At 45.1% G+C, this 20,643-nt stretch overlaps 1 protein-coding gene across 1 annotated transcript in view; it reads right to left on the bottom strand.

Annotated features, from left to right (window-relative positions):
* The window catches only part of DOT1L (DOT1 like histone lysine methyltransferase), an 89,581-nt gene that overhangs the window by 66,861 nt on the left and 2,077 nt on the right, over positions 1 to 20,643 (bottom strand). Inside the window, exon 2 of the mRNA XM_054979822.1 lies at positions 8,259 to 8,302. Coding sequence (XP_054835797.1) covers positions 8,259 to 8,302 — 44 coding nt within the window. The remainder of the gene's footprint in view (positions 1 to 8,258; positions 8,303 to 20,643) is intronic.

Raw genomic sequence — 20,643 nt, 5'->3', positions numbered from 1 at the left:
ATTACAGCATGAAGCATAACTGAAGAACATCTTCAACATTCAAAAACACGAATAAATAGTTCTCTTTCTTTTCTTTTCCGTCATCCAAATAACAACAACAACAGACATGGAATGTTCAATATGTACAAGAACTAAATACACATATATACATGAATACCTGTCATGTAAATTGGAACATAATAAACACTGTAGTGTCAACTGGAACATTCTTGTGTCTATTCAATAAACAACAATACATCAGATATATACAGATGAGGACCAGATATGAGCAACAGATATATACAGATGAGGACCAGATATGAGCCTTACATATATGAGCAACTGGTACCCCTTTTAGAAAGGCAGATAATGATGCTTGTGCCCCAGTTGAGTGGGCTCGGACTCGTAATGGGCATCTGACACCAGCTTGCTCTATGGATTGCTGGCACAATCCATCTCAACAAAGTCTGGGCAGAAACCGGCTTTCCTTCGTCGGGTCCCCCAAAACAGTCAAAGAGCTGCGTGTCTGAACAAAAGTCCCTTGTCCTATCCAAGTAAAAGGATATTGCCCTCTTTAAATCTAACAAGTGCAAAGCTCTCTCTGCTCCCAACTGGGGAGACAGGTAAAACACAGGTAGGACAACCTCCTGTGACACACGAAAGGGGGAAACCACCTTAGGAGGAACTTCAGACTAGGTCTTAAAACCACCCTATCAGAGTGGAATCTTAAGAATGGTGGATCAGACCTCAATGTAGCAAGTTCACTCACCCTCTTGGCAGAAGTTACTGCCACCAAGAAACATACTTTCCAAGAGAAAAGCTCCAAAGAGCAGGTAGCCAAAAGCTCAAAGGGCTTCAACATAAGCTATGAGGGCACTAATGATAGTGACAATTGGGGAACACGGTGCACTATAGGCAGATGGAGGTTGAACATCCCCTTCAAGAATTTTTTAGAAGTTGGGTGAGAGAATACAGTATGGCCCTCAACTGGACCATGACAGGCTGAGATCGCTACCAAGTACACTTTTAAAGAAGTCGTAGCCAGGTCAGCTAACTTCAAGGCACACAGATAATCCAAGATCTTATACAATGAGCATTCAGAAGGGGAGATTCCGTGACTAACAGCCCAATGTACAAACCATGTCCATTTTGCTGAATAAGACCTTCTAGTGGAAGGCCTCCTTGCATTCAAAATTACCCACTGGACTTCCTGAGAACAGTCTAGGTGTTGGGGTGTACACGCCAGGCCATCAGATGTTATCTGTTTGGGTTGTGGTGAAAAAGATCTCCCCATATCAGAATGTCTGGGGTTACTTGCAGAGTAATGAACGTCCGTTTGGACAGCTCTAGTAACTTTAGCAACCAGATTTGCCTTGGCCAAAATGGAGTTACTAGAATGCAGTCTGTGTTGTCCTGTTGAATTTTGCACAACACCTTTACAATTAGGGGGAAGGGCGGGAAGAGGTAGAACATCTGACCTGACCATATATGCTGAAACGCATCCCCCAATGAGTTGGGGTTGCTTCCTGCTAGGGAGCAAAACAAGGGTGCCTTTGCATTGGATACAGTAGCAAAGAGGTCCACCTCCGGTTCCCCCCAGTGAGCAAACACTGATTCTAGGTAATGATCATTCGGAGACCATTCATGATTGACATTCAGCTGTCTGCTGAGCACATCCGCTTTGGCGCTGCCTGCCCCAGCAATGTGGATAGCATGTAAGGCAACTCTGTTTGCAATACCCCATTCCCAGATGGCCACAGCTTCTGCACAGAGCGCCAGGGAGGCTGTTCCGCCTTGCTTGTTCAAATAATACATCGCTGTGGTGTTGTCCGTCTGTATTTGGTCTTCCTTTCCCCAAAGGAGAGCTGCAAAAGAGACAAGAGCAAAGCGGATGGCGCTAAGTTCTAAGACATTAATGTGCAAAGATTGCTCTTTCAATGACCATCTGTCTTGTACAGAGAAGGACTCGCAATGCGCACCCCAACCAAAAGTGGAAGCATCAGTTGTTACCACTATGTCACATCTCCTGGTCCCAAAGGGAACCCCCTTAAGGAGATTATTAGTCATCGACCACCAGCCTAGAGATTTAACAATTTGTCGTGGCACAGAAAATTTGTAACTAGGAAAATGGACCCTTGCATCAAATCTCCTGACAAACAATTTTGTAAATGTCGCATATGCAGGCAAGCAAAAGGCATCACCACTGTCGTAGCAGCCATACGACCTAACAATTTTTGAATTCTCCAAACCGATTGAAAAGGGTTTCTAGCAAACATGGATACCAAAGACTGAATGACAAACCATTCAGCGGTAGACAAACCATAGGGTAATGCAGTATATTGAAATGCTCTGGCCTGATATTTGAAACAGAGGTACTTCCTATGGTCCCTCCATATTGACACATGAAAGTAGGCATCTTTAAGATCCTGCAAACCACACATCCTTGTCCATCAAGAGTAGAATAGCCGAAAGTGTCACCATCTTAAATTTAGAGACTTTGAGGAACCCATTAAGACCTCTAAGATCCAAAATTGGACGCAGCCCACCATCTTTCATGGGAACCAAGAAAAACCTTGATAAAAAGCCTCGAAAGGCACTAACGTCAGAAATCCTCTGATGAATAGCCTCTCTAGCAATGAAGCGATTTCAGCCTCTAACTCGTGCAAGGTATTATTTACAGCTGAAGAAGGTAAAATACAGTCAGGAATTGCCACAAACTCCAACCCATAACCACTCTTAAAAATAGTTAAGACCCAAGAGTCAGTTGTTATAGACTCCCACTGAGAGAGATAGGATGACCGTCTCTCAGTGAAACAGATGTTCAAGTCCAGGTTGGGCATGGCTGGAACATGTCAGAACTGCTTTGCAGGCCCCTGGGTGTCCTTTCGCTGAGAAGACTGCTGAGAGGACTTTTGTTTATACTTCCCCCGGCATCTGGACTGCTGAGAAGACTGGTATGGGCAATAAAGCTGGCCCTGTGGCAGTTGGTAAGGCCTGTAGGATCCGTCAGACCTATGAGATGAATATTGGTGCCTAGGAAAGTACCTAGGTTTGAAACTGCGCTGGTCGGGCACAATCCCAAGAGATTTGGCTGTTTGCTGGTTTTTCTTCTTTTGGGATAACACTTCATCAGTAGCTGCAGCAAAGAGTGTCGGACCCTCAAAGGGCATCTCTTCAACACTGGTTTGGGTCTCTGGTGGCAAGGTGGTCGATCTTAACCAAGAATGGCATCTCATCAGTATGGCACCTGCCATTCCTTTAGCAGTGGTTTCGACAGTGTGCCTGCCGCCATTCATTTGTTGTTTATGGACAGCTTCTGTCTGCAAAGGTTAAACAATGCTTGCTTGTCTTCAGGGAGTCCAATCACATATTCAGACAACTTCTCCCATAAATATAACTGGTAGCCACCCATAATAACTTAGTGGTTACCAATATGTAAGTTCAAAGCCACTATGGAGTACTGTCACCTCCCACAGGCATCGATCTTCTTGCCCTCCTTGTCAGCTGGAACGGAGTGAGCACCCTGTCTCTGCTTCTGAAACTCCTCAGTGACTAGGGAACACGGCACGGGGTGTTTAAAGAGAGCTGGCCATGTGTCTTGCTTGACTTTATACATGGCCTCAACCCTCTTGGACGTAGCTGGTAACTCTGCAGCCTTCTCCCACGTCTTTAAAATTACCTCATCCAATCCTTCTACAATGGGAAAATCCACTGCTGCTGGTGCCTCACTGTATAGTCTGCCCAACAACCTGCCAGACGTCTTGGGAGTGGAAGATGACATGTCCAAATCCAAGGCTTGCGCCATTCTTACCATTTGTTCAGCATAAACGTGTAAGTCCTCATAAGGTGAACCCAAGGCAGGGGCCACATTCTCGTCCAGAGACGGTTCCGACACTTCGGATCCGTAATCAGATGGTTCTGGCCAATAGTCAACATCTTTGTCCTCCGAGTCACCAGAATACTGCAGTTGTACAGGAGACGGAGGTGGCAACCAAGCCTTTCCCGATGAAGTAGACGGCCTCGGATCCGATGCCTCAAACCCGTGAGGGCCGCCGGCCCAGTGACAGTGGTAAGGAGGTGGAATACAGCAAGATAGGTGATGTTGATGCCCAATCATTCCTATTGGATCTGAAGCCTGCACCCACTCGAATCCACTCCTTGGTTCCGAAGAATGTCCCCGCTCAGATCTGCAGTCACTCTTCTGGCTCAGAGTTGGTCATCGTGCTCTCGAAGTTGAGCCATGTGCCGGATCCGATACTTCCCCAACCAGAGCAGGTTCAGCAAAGGGGGCTGACTCGAACCCATCCTCCACTGTCCAGAGTGGTTGAGTTGGATCCAGACCTCTAGCATCAGCCTCTGACAAAGACTGCCCGGAAGAAAAGGTGCGGGGAAGGAGTCCTGGGCAGGACCAGGATAACATCGTTTTCTGAACAACGTTCAGCAGATCGACTCCAATGACGCTCCTCTTAGGCTTCGATGAACGCTTAACCTTCTTTAACTTCTTGGCAGGCTGTTCTGAAGAAGTCCTCGGTTCCGGAGAAGACCTAGGTGCTGGTTCTGACGAGGATCTTGGTTTCGGAGAAGGCTGCAGAGCTGAAGCTCTCAACGCCATCAGATCCGATCTCGAAGTGGACTATATAGAGGCCACAGATCCCACCTTGGAACGCCGATCCAGAGTGGCCATGAGCTTGTCAGCTCTTGGAATAGAAGCAGCTGAATGCCCTTCAGAGCCTGCTTTACAACCCTCTGCAGGGTCCTTCTTTTAGGGAAGATCATCTCCCACAAACTGGCTTTCAGACGCTCTCGTTCCTGGCCTTAGGAGTGAATTGCTCACAGAATTTACAGGCGCCAACTTTATGGCCCTCACCTAGGCACAGGAGGCACAAATTATGCTGATCTGACCTGGTCATTTTAGTACCACACCGAGTACACTGCTTGAAGAGTGACTTCTTGAACATCGCTGCAGCACTCACCGCTACCTCACTCGACTGTTTCAGCTTGAGGATGCGGGTCAAAAATCGAAAAACACCGAAGCTGAAACTGAAAAGCGAAGCCAAAGTCCAAAAACTGATCCAGAAGTCCAAAATACCAATATTCAGGCCAAAGAAGCTGATAGAAAAACACTACGAATGAGCTCTGAACCAAAGTTCCTCTCTTCGCGGTGGCTAAGAGAGAACTGAGGGGGGGGTTACTCCTTCTAGGTCATGTGCCCCATTTTAGGCGGGAAAAGCGGTTAGGCTACATGACTGGAGAGCAGCGATGCCTACTGGAGCTCTACCAAAGCTAATAAGTTTCTCCATTGGCCGGCCTGCACGTGTGCAGTCCCAATGTGGGGGTGCACGAAAGAACCAACGATGAACACCAGGACTTGAGGCCAATAGCACTTTAAGAGCCAACAAAGAGTTTCCAGGGCACAAGCTTTCAAGAGTCATGCTCCCTTTGTCAGAGACAAGTAGGAATGGAGATCCCTGAGCCCTTATATCCTAATCAGTAGGTGGGAGGGGTGTTACAAAGAAGAAAGTCAGGATGCAAAGGTACAATGCAAAAAGCAGCAGAAAAAGAGCAAGAGTCCAGTAGCACCTAGTAAGACTAACAAAATCTGTGGTGGGATATGAGCTTTCATTAGTCACAGCTCACTTCTTCCTGAAGTGAGCTGTGACTCACGAAAGCACATACCCTACCACAATTTTTTTAAGTCTTATTGTTGCTATTCTTGCTCTTTTCTACTTCTACAGACAGACTAACATGGCTACCCATCTAAACCAAGGCAAAATGTAATCAGCTTGATTACCATAGGAGAGGAAATGCAGAAAATTAGCTTCTGTAGCGAGAAGAATCATATGTCCCAATTCAGTCCTGGAGGCTCCACTATTATGAATTGTAAATTAACTCAATTTCATAAAAGTTACCCCTGCTGAGTTTCAAATCAGGAGAGGTGCTGAGGGTAGCACCATGGCGGCAGCCAAACAATCCAATAGGTGAGAAGAGAAAGAGCGAAATGTGTTTTCCAGAGGGAGCTGCTGCTACCGTCTCTGGCACGGGGCTCCAAGCATTTTGGCTTGGCTTACTAACTGGTCACTGTTCCTGGAAGCTGTCAACCCTACCCTCACCTGAGTGCCAGAGCATTTACTTTGGAGGGGAGCCTACCCCAGACAGTCAACAAGAGTGGGGAATGTAAATATTTTAAATAAATAAATTCTGCCTCTTCCCATGTCTTGTTGTTGCCGTTAAATACCTTGAAAAAAAACCACACCCCTTCTTTCTCCTGAGTTCTCCATCTCCAGTAACCTCCCTGAGCACCATCCTATGAACCGGAGTATCAATCAGCCTTCACCACTAGCAACAGTTCCATGGCAATAAAACAGGAGAAGAACGAGGCAAGACTGTGGAAGGTAGTAAAGTCAGACCCTGGAGAACCAGGCAGGGAGTTCCACTGAGACCTAGGTAACTATTTCTGGCCTGTGATAAAGCTGCAGCTGTTCCTTGGCAAGATGCTGGTCAACAGCACAGCCACATACAGGGCAAAACCAGGCTTCAGGCAGGGAATCAGCTGGAATATTTTGGCCACCACTTCCCATTAAGTATTTTATTTTTAGGGAAAGAGATATCATTCCTATTTAAAATGCATCCCTTTGGACTAGGATACATAAATATTTAGTAACATTTATATAAAGTGTTTTCATACCACTCCTCTCCACAAAGAAGATTTCTGCACACAGCGTTCTAAAGAAATTTAAATATACGATCACCCCCTGCTCCACCCTGGCTCATCAATGCATCATTCTATACACTCACTTAACCATCTTTTAAACGGTGGCTTGGATTTGGATAATTTATGAAAGTGTCCTCTTTTCCAAGATGAATACAGCCTCACAGCATTACCACCAGTGCAGAACCTTGCCCACTGGTCAAGGTTCTGCTACGCAAGTATGCCAGAGGAAAATCATTACAATTACTGTGAAGGGTACAGTCCACTTTTTCCTTAACTTAGAAAGCTGCAAACACTCCAGCCTCACTAGGCAGGCCCATGAAACCCACAGTCACTTTCATTCAGCTGCCCATCCATCTGACCTACAACAGATTTCGCCCATCTGTTGAAGTGGCCTTACTCAAAGCTCACACTGCTGTGTGCATGAGGGTTTTTAAAGTTGCCACAGGCAAATATTACTTTGGAGGAATATTTTTCCATATGAACATCACAGAGGAACACTTACACTTCATGGAGATTCTAGGGCATAGTAACTGGTGTAAACTCAGCTGCTGGGCAGACTGGGGGGGCGCCACCATTGCCAAAGGAAAATTATTATGATTAGAGTGTGCGATCGAGTTTCCAATTCGGGATAAATACCCGAATCGGACCCGATTTGTAAAGATTCGGGATTTCCAAATCAGGCCCAACATGCTGGCCTCGATTGGGAAATGCTTCCTGAAGCAAGTTGAGTCACTTTGGGTCACTTTCAAACCCCAGCTGCCTCCAGCTGACCAGCGGAGGAGGATCCCCAGCCAGCCAGATGGAGTATAAAGGGCCCTTTCCCTGCTGCTTGTAAGAGGCAGGGAAAGAGCCATTTCTGTGCTTCAGCTGGCCCGGAGGGGGATCCCCTCCCGTCAGCAAGCTGAAGCGCGAGAAGTACTGCTGCCGCTTATTTCACCCAATGGGAGGGGGAGAAGGGAAGCCCCTCCTCCCCCTCCCATCGGGTGAAATAAGTAGTGGGGCTGGAAGTTTCAGTGTGCTCCGAATCTTCACAGAGCATACTGAAGCAGGGCACTAAGTGATTTCCGATTTTTTCCCCGCTTCAGAAATTCTGAAGCAGGAAAACTGAATCTTTCCACCCCTGCACCCTGTTAAAAGTGCTAAAGGTAGAAGGGTTTAGTCCTAATAAGCAAGTTTACATACTTAAAAAATTAACATATTTTCAAGTCTCCAGGTAACTACGCACACCTCTTACAAGTATAAACAGTAAACAAATTTGTGGTCAGCACATTTTAAGCTTTGTGGACTTAACAACATGCTCTCCTGTTTCTTATTAGAGGAAAGCGAAGTTGATCTGCTTAAGCATATAATGGGCAATGGCATCCATGGAGTCAGGCTAGACAGGGTCAAACATCCTCTCTGTGCTCCCGCTGGTTAAACAAGGACAGTCAACAGTTCAAACTGGGACACAACCCTCACAGCCCAGAATCCTCCTGTTTGAACCCAGCTGATCCCAAAGAGCCAATCAAGAGATACTGCCCATTCTAAAGCTCCCAGATCCGCTCTGCTCAGTTGCCCTGAGACTTACCGAATTGTCTCAATGATTTCATGAGCAGCATCGTGGTGTTTGTCCTACAAACAGAGAAAGAAAAAACAGCTTTAGGAACATCTGGAAGTCGCCCTCCATGCTCACCCGAGATCACATTTGCTTTTAAGAACATGTTATCAGTGACAAATGCAGAAAAAGGAAACTAAACTGGGTTAATTAAAAAAACCAAACCTGCATCATGGATGTCTTAATTTTTTTTCTATCCTATTTAATCTCCTCCAATCCAAGAAATACTGTTTCTAAAACCTTCCAGAGAGCAGCGAACATCATCATGCATGCTGCATGAGGAACAGGTGCCTGGTGTGGCCGTGTGTGCGCGCATGTCTGTCAGTATCCGAAGATGGCCCAGCAATATCCCCCCAGGAGTAAATCTGCTTTCCAAGACAGTGTCATGCCCTCTCCCCCACATGACTACCAAATGTTGATCAAGATACACAATAAGATTTTGTCCATGGTATAATTAAAAAGTAATACTCTGTACAATATACATGTTCTGTGTTTTAATATCATCTCCCTCTTTTGGATTATGTACATAATAGACAAACTGAAGGCAGGCATGTTAGTGGGGGAAACTCAAAAGAAACAGCTAGATAATTTCATAAACTCAGACTTTATCAAGCCCTAACAAGACTTAAGGCAGCTACACCTTAAGAGACTGTGTTGTATGAATGGATTCGATCCCCCAATCTGCTGTAAAGCTGCCCAGGAGACTACAGTCAATCTCTCTTTGCCTAACCCACCCTACAGGGCTGTTGTGGGGGCAAAACAGAAGTCAGGAGGAAGATTAGGATGATAATTACACAACCACAACCAACTGCATTGTTTCTTCTGCTTCATTTTGCCCACCAGTTTTCCCCGATTTACCAAACCCCAAAAGTTTACAAGGCCTCAAGCCACTCCAAACTGAATCTGAGCCTCTTCAGTCAGAAAATAGTATTACGTTCAGTATTGCAAGCACTTCGGCTTGACGGTTATTCTTCATTTTGTATTTAAGTTTCTTTCCCACCCACCCAAGATTTTGATGGGGCAGACCTAGGGCTTTTTTTCTGGGAAAAAAGGTGGAACTCAGTGGGTTGCCCTAGGAGAAAATGGTCACATGGCTGGTGGCCCCGCCCCCTGATCTCCAGACAGAGGGGAGTTGAGATTGCCAACTCCCCTCTGTCTGGAGATCAGGGGGCGGGGCCACCAGCCATGTGACCATTTTCAAGAGGTTCCAGAACTCCGTTCCACCACGTTCCAGCTGAAAAAAAACCCTGGGTAGACCAGAGATCTGAACCAATGTGTAAGAAAGAGAGATAATAAGGGTGATCACGAAACGTTATAATCAGTACTAAAAACCAGTCAAGACACCTTCCCACCAGAGTGGATTCCTGATTGTAAGCCAGGACAGTCAAGTGCCATCCCGTTGCCTGGAGCAAGAATCTTCTCCAAGCAACTAGGCAAGAAAGCGCATGGTAACTAGGATGATTCCACCCCTTTCAGGCCACTCTACAACATGTCCTGCAGATGACAAGCATATGGAAACGTGGGCAGGCAGCCCTGTTCGTACTTCCATGGGGTTACTTGCCATTAACACTGCATTACTCATATTTGTGGTTAACCTTTAACAAAATGTTGAGAGGGCATCTCTGCCATGTGTGGCACCTGAAACACTAAAAAAATCTTTTGCAGCATAAGCCTTCATTGGCCGGAACCCACAGAGAGATGCATGAAATTATTTCCATGGCTCAGGGGCAGAGCATATGCTTTGCATGCCGAATGCACTAGGTTCAGCCTCCAGTTAAAAGCCTCTACCTGAGAGACCATGGAGAGCCACTGCCAGACAGAGTTGACAATACAGAGACAGTTTGGTGTAGTAGTTATTGTGCCGGACCAGGACCTAGGAGACCCAGGTTCAAGCTCCCCTTCGGCCATGAAGCTTGCTGGGAGACACGGGGCCAGTTATTCACTCTCAGCCTAACATACAGGGGTTACAAGAGGATTCGACGGAGGAGGGAAAAATGATGTAATGCCTCTCCCTGAGCTCCTTGGAGAAAGACGGGAACAAAACTACTAAGTAAGTCCTGATTTTTACAGACTTAGTGGAAGGGATACACTCAGTGGATAAACATCCACACTCAAACACCCACACTCAAACACACACACACCCCACACACACACACAAGAGAGAAAACAGTGGGGAGGTAGAGGAACTCATTACAAAAACAGAGGCCAGAAAGCATAGGTGTGCTTCATTATACTGAACATGTCCGAAGGCAAAACGATCCAGTCAAAAAGACTACAACAATTCCAAGAGTAGGTGGGGACCACTCCCAACTGTTGATGAATTGGCAAAGCAAGATCTGCTCAGAATAGATCAATTACCCGTTTGATTGGATCTTATTTTAAACTGGCCTCACTTTTCTACGGTCTTCCCCCCCCCCCAACTTTTCTGTGGCTTGCAGCCTTTTAACATAAATGTTTTGCCGTAAATGGATGTATACCTCTATGCAGTTAGTACTGGCTCAAGAAAGCTTGTGCTGAAATAATGGCTAGTCTCTAAGATGCCAATACAGGACTGTTTTTATTTTGCTGTGAAAAGTGACAATTACTTTCTATGTCCAGAGGAGTTAGCTGTGTTAGTCTGTAGTAGCAAAATCGAAAAGAGTCCAGTAGCACCTTTAACACTAACCAACTTTTACTGTAGCATAAGCTTTCAAGAATCACAGTTCTCTTGCTTCAGATTCTCTTCATCTGACAAAAAGAACTGTGATTCTCGAAAGTTTATGCTACAGTAAAGTTGGTTAGTCTTAAAGGTGCTACTGGACTCTTTTCGATTTTACTTTCTATAGTAAGCCAGCCACTCCTGGTCGCTAATGACCCCAGCCTTAACAGTATCAAATCTGCATACAAATTCCAACTCAGGATTGAATCATCCCCTTAAAGCTTCTGCTGAATCTCCCTCCCTGGACAAAGGAGTATGTGGGGTGAGGTGCCACAACAAATCTATCAGTGTATAAAGGCATCACAAGATTCTTTGTTAAGCCTGCCTGCAACTGAAAGACAGCACCTCTCTAGAATTCACCAGCACCAATGCCATTTCCTCCAGAGGTGAAGCACATTTGCTGCATTACATTCTGAGGCGGACTTTGGGGGAACTCTATTCTGATCAATCACCAGATTCACATTTCACAAATCACAGGGAATGCAACTTTTGTTTGGGGGGTTTTGCTTGCAAAATGCCTTCTTCATCCAGCTACAATAATAACACTATCATAACACTGCAGGCCAGCTGACCTTCTGTTGGAACTCGGGATAGGAGGGCATAAACAAAGCAATGGATTATTCTTGCATTTAAAGGCTCAACTCAGATTTGTTACCATATGAAGTCACTTGAAGAGTGCAAGCACTGTAATATGCACACTCCCTGCGAGCACTGTCCATCAAGATTTCATAAAGAATATGAATGCAGTGCTAAGCAAAAAGGGTAGAGATGGAGGTATCTCAAGCATCAAAGCTAGTCTTTATCATCATGGACAACAGCATGCATGAGTCAAGTACTAAGGAATGACATTTTTAATTTACTAATCACAGCTTCAAACTCCTTAAAAAGCCCTAGCCCAGAAAAATATTAACCATGCCTCTGCACCTCCTGTGTTACCAAAGGCCTAAAATGATAGATCTGTGCATGCCATCGTCAACAGATAATTGTTTTTAATTGTGCAGCAGGCTAGGAGCAATTCCCATTGCTAAAGGTGGCCAGGAGTAACCAGCCCTTCACAATTCTGTAAGTGTTTAACCTCCATCTTTACATTTACCTTCACAATCCCCCAGAAAGATGGGCCACGTTTTACTAAAGGGGGGAAGAATGGTGATAAGGCTGTGAGAGAGAAGTACTTGCTAAAAACCACACAGCAGCTCAGTGGCAGAGGCACTTAAAAAGTTAAGCACTTCTTGATATATAGGTGGTATTTGACGCCAAAAAAAATAGCTTATGGAAATGCTAAAATGTCTGATAAATGTTGGAAATGTAAAAGGCATGAAGGATCATTGTATCGTATGTGGTGGACTTGTGAGGTAGCTAGGCAGTACTGGGGAGATATTTTAGAAAATATAAATGAGATTTTGCAGATTTCAATAATAAAGAACCCAGAACTCCTGCTACTGAACTTAAATATGGAAGATGTTCCTATGCAACACAAGACATTGCTATTTTATATGACAACAGCAGCAAGAATACTATATGCGCAGAAATGGAAAGTGCAAGAAATACCATCTATTGAAGAGTGGATACAAAAGTTGCTGTACATGGCAGAAATGGACAAGAAGGCTGAGAGATCAAAACTCTGAAGAATTTTTTAAGGACTGGGGGAGACTGAAGGAGTATCTGGAGAAAAAGTGGGACGTGAAGAGGAAATTATGGCAATTTGAAAGTTACTAATTGGGGAAAATATTGGAAATAGGGATTTTTACCATTTAAAGTGAAGTTTTAATTATTGTTAAGTATAAGTTTTGAATAGATATGAATTTAATGGATATTAGTTTATTAGGGAAATATGAGATAATAATATATAAATGGAATAGATAGGTAAGGAATAGAATAAGATAAGGGTTGGAAAGCTGTTGGAAGTCTGAGAAAAAGGAGGGAGGGAAAGGATGGGGGGAAATTGATATTTAGGTTTTTTAACAAAAATGTTATTTGTAATATGTACTCACCTAATAAAAAACTTTTTAAAATAAAATAAAAAGTTAAGCACTTCTTCCAGTTAAAAAGGAAAGAGTAGCCATATTGGATCTGATCATCCTCTTTCCAAGCCTATTCTGTCGGATGACACAAGGAAGTCCACAGGCAAGACAAGGCAGCTGATAGAGGCCTTCTGCCTTGAACCTGGCGATCCAATTTGGCTGTCATGGCGAGCCGCCAGCAACAAACCTACGCTCCATAAATCTATCCAATCCCTTCTTAAATACATCTAACCCAGCAGCTCTCACCACATGGGATGGCCGCAAGCTTCACAAGTCAACTTGTCCATCATGTGAACTACCCTTTGTCTTGAATCTTCTTGAACCACAGAATGACCTCTATCATGTCACCCCTCACTTACCTTTTTTCTAAACTAAAAAGCTACAGATAAGATAGAAGCTCCAGTCCAGAGATGCTTTTCACTTGGTTGTCCATCCATCAAGTTGAACACAACTGGTTTCACCCAACTAATAAAATGGACTATGGCTTACTAAAAGTTCATACTGAAAGGTATGTGTTAGTTTTTCAAGGTACACATACATTCTAACTAGGGGAGAGACTGCCCACATCGATGGGAAAGAACACTTCTATGTTGTAGAGGATACTGGGGTATAGTGTGAGGTGTACACTCAACTCAGACACTGTGCTGCCTGGACTTACTGGGCTCCAATACTGGAGCCATACAAGCAGGGCTTTTTTTCTAGGAAAAGAGGTGGTGGAACTCAGTGGTGGAACTCAAGATTGCTCAATGGCATCACTTTGTGTAATCTGGAACAAGGGGGGAGTTTTTTAAATTGCCCTTGGTGAAAATGGTCACATAGCCAGTGGCCCCGCCTCCTGATCTCCAGACAGAGGGGAGTTGAGATTGCCCTCTGAGCCACTGAGCGGCGTGGAGGGCAATCTCAACTCCCCTCTGTCTGGAGATCAGGGGGCGGGGCCACCAGCCATGTGACCATTTTCAAGAGGTTCCGGAATTCCGTTCCACCGCGTTCCCCCTGAAAAAAAGCCCTGAGCCTACTAATGGAAAGGCCAGGTATCAATCTGATAGGTGAATTAAAAACTCATGGAGGGAAGTGTGTGTTTTAAAGGAACAGAAGCCTAGAGGCGGACACCTGTCTAAATAAATCTGTATTTAAGAAAAGTGTGGTGTGGCTTGTTTTATTCTGAAGATTTCTATGCCACGGCCTCTCCAGAGAAAGAAGTTCATGTTGGCTGGTAGTTAAGAGGACCATACCAGGACCAGGGAGAGGCATATTCAAACCGATCCAGTCACCTTCTCAGCCTAACGTAACTCATAGGGCTGCTGTTAGGGTAAAACGGAAGAGAACAAGAATCATAACAGTGCCCTGGGTTCCCGGGAAAAACTGAAGGACGAAAACAATGCCCAGGCAGCAGGCCATACCTTGTGTTAGCATACAAGGCAAGCTAGCAACAGGAAAGCCACCAATTAAGGCAGCATCTCTGCCACTGTAACCTTCTACATGAAGAATCTCCAACAACCTTCCACACACTTTATGGAATATAGGTTGAAAACCATTGCCACACAATAACACAACTACTTTTCTCGTTGGGGTACCTGAACATCCCAGAGCAACTGGAGTTACAGGGGCAGGGTACAGATAACTGACCATTTCTGTCTGCCCTCCGGGACAGAAACAGACGCCCTTCTTATAAGCAGCGCATGTATGCCCTTTAAAAAGACCTTTAAGCCTAAATGATTAATTTTACCATTTCTGTGGGTGGGTGGCAATAATAGAAGTATTAAGGGATGCTGAGCAGTGAAACACAAAACCACTTCTGCTCCAGATACAGCCATGACAAAACACCAAAGGTCGGCTTCAAAAAATATTTTCTTAGTCATTTTGAGGAGGGGGGAGGATTAGTCAGCCAGACACGATTCAACTTACCCATCACAGGGCATAAATGAGTGGAACTACTCACTACTGATTCATTAGAAAAACCCCTCATGTTCCTCCTCAGGAAGCCAGAAGGCGGGAGGGAGAGTCATACGTTCTGAGCTTTGCATGAAAGCCGGTGGGAGGCTGCATCTGGAACATGCCACGGCACTCTCCTCCCATAGCCTTAATTAGCTGTGGAGGGGGAATACACATTTTCACATCACCCTCCCAAGCTCTTAACATCTAACATCATGACATAAGCCCACAGTTTGTCAGCTAAGCAATTATGCAAATCCAGCTGTCTGCTACAGTCCCACTTCGTGCTGCAAGACATACACTGGGCTCCCCCCCCCAACTTACAGAAAAAAACACAATCCTGCCACCAAAACAATTTCTGTCTGCAAAGTATTTGCACCAAACTTCCTAAAGCAGGGCAAATTCACTTTTTAGAGTGACTGCAAGTAAGGTGGAACATCTGGAGACTTGGGGTGTTACAGGGGGCAACAACAGAGGCTAATTCTATCTGAATGGTCCCGCAACATGAGAATGCTCTGTCTCTACCAACTTCTAGGTTTGGAGGAAAGGCAGAGCATACCATGTGAGACTGCTTTACATATAACCTCTAAAAAGTACTAGGTCTTTTTTTTTTTAGGCTGAAGTTTTAATTGTGTGATGCAGTCAATGCTTCTGTGACTGAACTTTAGAGGTTGCAGTCAGGGTGGTGGGTGCTCTGTGCCAAATTAAAATTATGAGGCTAGGCAGCCCAAGTTATTCACCAAGAGAAATGGGATTATATGATCAGCATAAATTATACAAACTGAACAAGCATATATAATTTCCACTATTTTGCATATTCTGCCATTGCTTGCTATTCTGCATACATTTATTCTGGTTCTCCTAGACCTATGGGAGGGGCTATGAAGTCCCACCCTCCCACACACACACCTCCCATACACACAGCTATGGGAAATCTCATTTAGCTGTCTCTCAGGACTTCTGACTAGAAACTTGATTTTTCCCTGCTCCCACAGCCCAAGAGAAACCTCATGGGCAGAACAGGCACACTTTGAGTGTTCAAGGTTTGACATTCAGTTCCTCAGCTTAACAGCACTCAGTTTCTGAGGCGGGAGAAAGCCCCAAAGCAAAAGCTGTCTGGACCAGATAGGCCCAAAGTACTGACCAATCTCACTTCAAGATGGCCACAAATAACCTAGCTGTTAGCTTAAAGGGAAAAAAAATACGTCTACGAGTTTTCAGCATCTCTTATATCACAAACGCCAGGAACAAAACTGATTACCAGCCTCCCCACCTCCTATTATTAGCACGATACCTCCCGACCTTCAGCATTTCCAAAGAGAAACCTGTTTCTAATACATCTTCCAATACTGGCAAAAACTGATCTTGCATTAAATGTACCCCCCCTCCACACACACACACACACACACACACACACACACACACACACACACACACACACACACACACACAGAGCTGGGGGAGGCCTCTAAGTACCCATGAATTTGAGTTCTCTACCCTACTACTGAGCAGGGCTGTTTCCACACATCTCGACATAAACTCACAGAATGAAGGTGTCTTTAATGGCGCGATGAAGACGCCCTCGTTCCGTCAGTTTAGCGCTATGCCGAGATGTGTGAAAATGGCCTCGGTTTCGTGCCAAGCAGTTCAGTATTGGCCCCTCACATGGAATATTTTCACCTACTTGACTATAACAGAGGCAATTCCCACCTTGCTGCCAGGGGAAAAAAATGCAGCAAAGTAAGTGGTGAAACTAAGAGACGTTCTGCTGACGTCAAAAGAGCTAAGCTCTGAAACCACAACGGACCCTTTCCCCCCTTGCTGCCAACTAGATTGTGAGCCAAGAGGAGGGGGGAAGAAAGTCTACAGCTGAATTCAATGCAGCATTAGTAGGCTAGACGCTGTGGTCGCCCAGAAGGGATCTTTGCTGCAGTGGGCTGGCTGACTCTCCATTTTTAACACACACACACACACACACACACACACACACACACACACACACACACACACTAATGAACACAACTGGAGGGGGGGAGGACAAGCTTGCAGGTAAAGTCAAACTTAAGAAAGGTAATTGAGGTTCCACTGCAGCTCTCAGATTCTTAAAAATGCAGGAAAAGTTTAATGATATTTTTTAGCAAACTGTGGGGGAGCACCCCCCCCCACCACATACTAGGTGAATACAGGTTCACTGGTTTCATGTGGCTCCTCAGAGGATGAAAATAGACTACAAGCCATTTACATCAGATCCAGTGGCCAACACACCCTAATAAGGAAGTCTGGAACCCTTGAACTAAAACAACTGCAGAAGACTCCAGCAGGCTGCTACAAACTCACATCAGCTTTTGACCAGATCTGTTGCAACTAAGCGCTTCAAACACACAACAACAGAGATATAGTTTACCAAACCTTGGATTTACTGGGGGAAAGGTTACGCCAATACAGCAGGAACTTCTTGCAGGTCACACCCCATAGTATCAAGGGTTAGGCTAAAAAGCAAAAGGCAGGACTGATGGGTGGGGGAGCAAGGAGAGCTAGAAGGATTAGCAAGTTCCTACCATTGGTTTGATTTTTTTCTAAAGAACCAAACAGTCACAAAGATGAATATGCATTTCAGAAATTGACCTCAACCTCGTGGCTTCATTTAAAACATAGCCAAGATTACTTGGTTTGTTTAGAAAGCCTAACTCAGCAAGCGACTAGCCACCAATAGCTGAAGAGAACCTCCAAGTTCAGAGACAGGTTTACCAGATGCCAGGGCATGCAACGAGGAAGGCTGTTTCCTTCACGCCCCTCTTTTTAGGCTTCCTGAAAGACAAGGGACTGACTGCTCTTCAAAACAACAACAGCACTTTTATACTGCTCTTCTAGACAGATTAGTGCTTTACTCAGAGCAGTGAACAAATCATTGTTATTATTATCCCCACAATACAGCTGGGGCCGAGAGGAGTGGCTCACCCAAGGCCACCTGCTGAGCACATGGCAGTCGTGGGTTTCGAACCAGCAGAGTGCTGATTCACAACCCAACCACTTAACCACTATCCTACAGCAATACTACAGGATGCTGTATCCATTGTCTGATCCAGCAGAGGGCTTCCATGCCTTCTTAAAACCATGCCTCCCCCCCCCCAATGCTACATTTTGCCTTACAACTGATTGCTCATGGTCCCAGAGCAAACAAGCCCAAGTTAATTTTTGAAAAGTCATAATATGTCAACCTCCCCAGATCTCTGAAAATAAATACTTCTCTCTGCAATTGTTTAGGGGGGGAATGCCTGGTGACAAAAGAGAAAGCAACCAAGCAGACAAGCACGGCTCTTTCGATTACAGTGAAAGCACAAGGAGTGCACATGGTTGCACCGCGCGCGCGCGCGCGCACACACACACCAAGGGAGCTGCCCAAACAGGAAAGGCCGCACATTAACCAACGTGCACCCTACAGGCCTCTGGCTCCCTGGGAAAGGCATGGTCAAAAATAGCATGCCCTCCTTCCTAAATAGGCAGGATGTTTTGGAAACAAGATCAACAACCGCCTAGGAGGACAGATAGCCAAGTGCAACAGCAACATGCAGTGAGGTCTGACCCTCTCCCCACAAAAACAGCTATTCCTAGCAACTCACAATCATCTCCGTTACTGCAGTAATGGTAATCAAGAGCCCCACATCAACTTAAAAAAATCTCCCCCCTCTTGCAAAAAACCAAAAACAAAACCAAAAGCAATTCTGAGCCCCATTCTCAGCCCTAGCAGAGACAGTGAATGGATGCTCCAGCAAACACGTGGAGTCTCTCTCCAGTACATTAAGCCTCAAGAACTTTCATCTCATGAGGTCATTTTATCACAACACACCAATTTCTAAGAGGAAAGAGAAAAGGGCAGCCATATTTGCAAAGTGTTTTCCTATATCACACAAACAATCCATTGCAAGCAAAAAATTAAGCATCCTAAAAAGGAATTTCAGCATGTTTTGGTTTAACAAAGGAACACAGAACATGTCTTCCTATTTAGGTTCCAATTCCCTAATTTTATTTTTCCCCAAGCAAAGGAATACCACAGATTGTCCCAATAATCACAACTGAAAAGTGATCCAAAGTGACTTTTTTAACCACGTAAAGTTCCATATTGCAACTCTGAAACCATTCCAGAACAGAGTACCAGGCCAGAGAAAGCAAAAAGAACCATGATTTCTTTCTTTAAGTCCTGCCCATTTCCCCATCAGTTTACAAACAGAAGTGTTACCTAGAACTGAATACACAAATCATTTCTGTAACATATCCAGTAACAAAGCCTTTTCATACAAAACAGCGGGTTCTCTGAAATGCCCAGGAGATGAAAGAAAATCTGAAGTGCTTTGGAAAAGTGGGAGGAAAGGCAGCATGGTACAACCTGATCTTGTCAGATCTTGGAAGCTAAGCAGGGTGAGTACTTGGATGGGAGACCACCAAGGAAGAAGACTCTGCAGAGGAAGGCACTGGCAAACCACCTCTGCTTCTCCCTTGCCTTGAAAGCCCCTTGCTGGGTTGCTGTAAGTCAGTTGCAACACATGCTTTGGAAAACAGTGAATGAAGGTTTGCTCATTTGTTTCCTCTAAAAGGGCTAAATGTACCTGCAAAACTTGCCTGTGGGACAGCAGTGTGCTATGAGGCGTGGAAGTGTCAAGAGGGTGGAACCAGCAGGGGGACGAAAGATTGTTTGGGTGTGGACAGGGAGTATCTGCAAGCAATGAGTCATCCACAACAGGAAAAGCAGGATCATTCTGAAATAGCTGGCCGGGGATGTAAGGAATTTCTGGGACTCTGAAACATGATGGGGGGAGAGACTCTGAAAAAAGGTCCGCAGACAACCAGAGGCCCTCTGGAGAAAGCTGTGTCCTGAGACATGGGTCAAGAGGGAGGAGAACAAACCATTACATTCAGCAGGTTAACAATGGGTTTTGGAACTAAAGAAGACAAGAGGGTGCTAGATAAACTGATGAGTAAATCAAACTGTGGAGGGCCTCAGGGGACTGACTGCACCTGACCTCAACAAATCAGGAATATGCATAGAAAGAAGAAGGAAGAAACCTGGCTCAGTAACCTGAGGGCATGCAATGGGGAAGCAATGTGCCCATACAGGAGGACATCACGGACACACAAAAAAAGATCAAGGTATCAACACCACACACAACAGAGGAAAGATCTAGCAAGGCATAGCAGGTCCTGGGGGGTGGGGAGAGGGGGAGCAAAAAGAGAATAGAGGCTTTCAGGGTATGAAGATGCAGAAAACGGAATTATTTTGAAACAGAAAGGCAGGTAGCCTACTGAAAATGGCTATGCTGGGAAGGATCTTTCCAGGAAATATTTGAGGGGGGGGGCTTTGGAGAGGTCAAAACCTACAGATTCCAGAGTATACACAGCACAGAAGGATGGACTGGAGGGTGGGGGAAGCAAGGACGAAAACCCACACAGGAACTGAGAGTGTAGTCTAAACAGAGAAAGCTGAAAGCAGGATTTGGAATCGCCTAGGTCAGCAGGGCAACTTTTAGTTGGATCCTCAAGAAGGGAAAGACTCAACTGCAAGACTCAGTGGCACCGCTCCACATTTCAGCTGAGATGTGAAACCAGAAAGGAGAGGAAGGAGAGCCGTCAGAAGAAGTTCCCCCTTCGATCCTGAACTTGTCCTTGTCCTAGAAAGGACTGGTACGGAGGATTCAACCTCCACCTCATTCAC

The sequence above is a fragment of the Eublepharis macularius genome, chromosome 5, assembly GCF_028583425.1.
Source record: "Eublepharis macularius isolate TG4126 chromosome 5, MPM_Emac_v1.0, whole genome shotgun sequence".
Lineage (NCBI taxonomy): Eukaryota > Metazoa > Chordata > Lepidosauria > Squamata > Eublepharidae > Eublepharis > Eublepharis macularius.
This window is presented reverse-complemented; position numbering and strand designations above follow the sequence as displayed.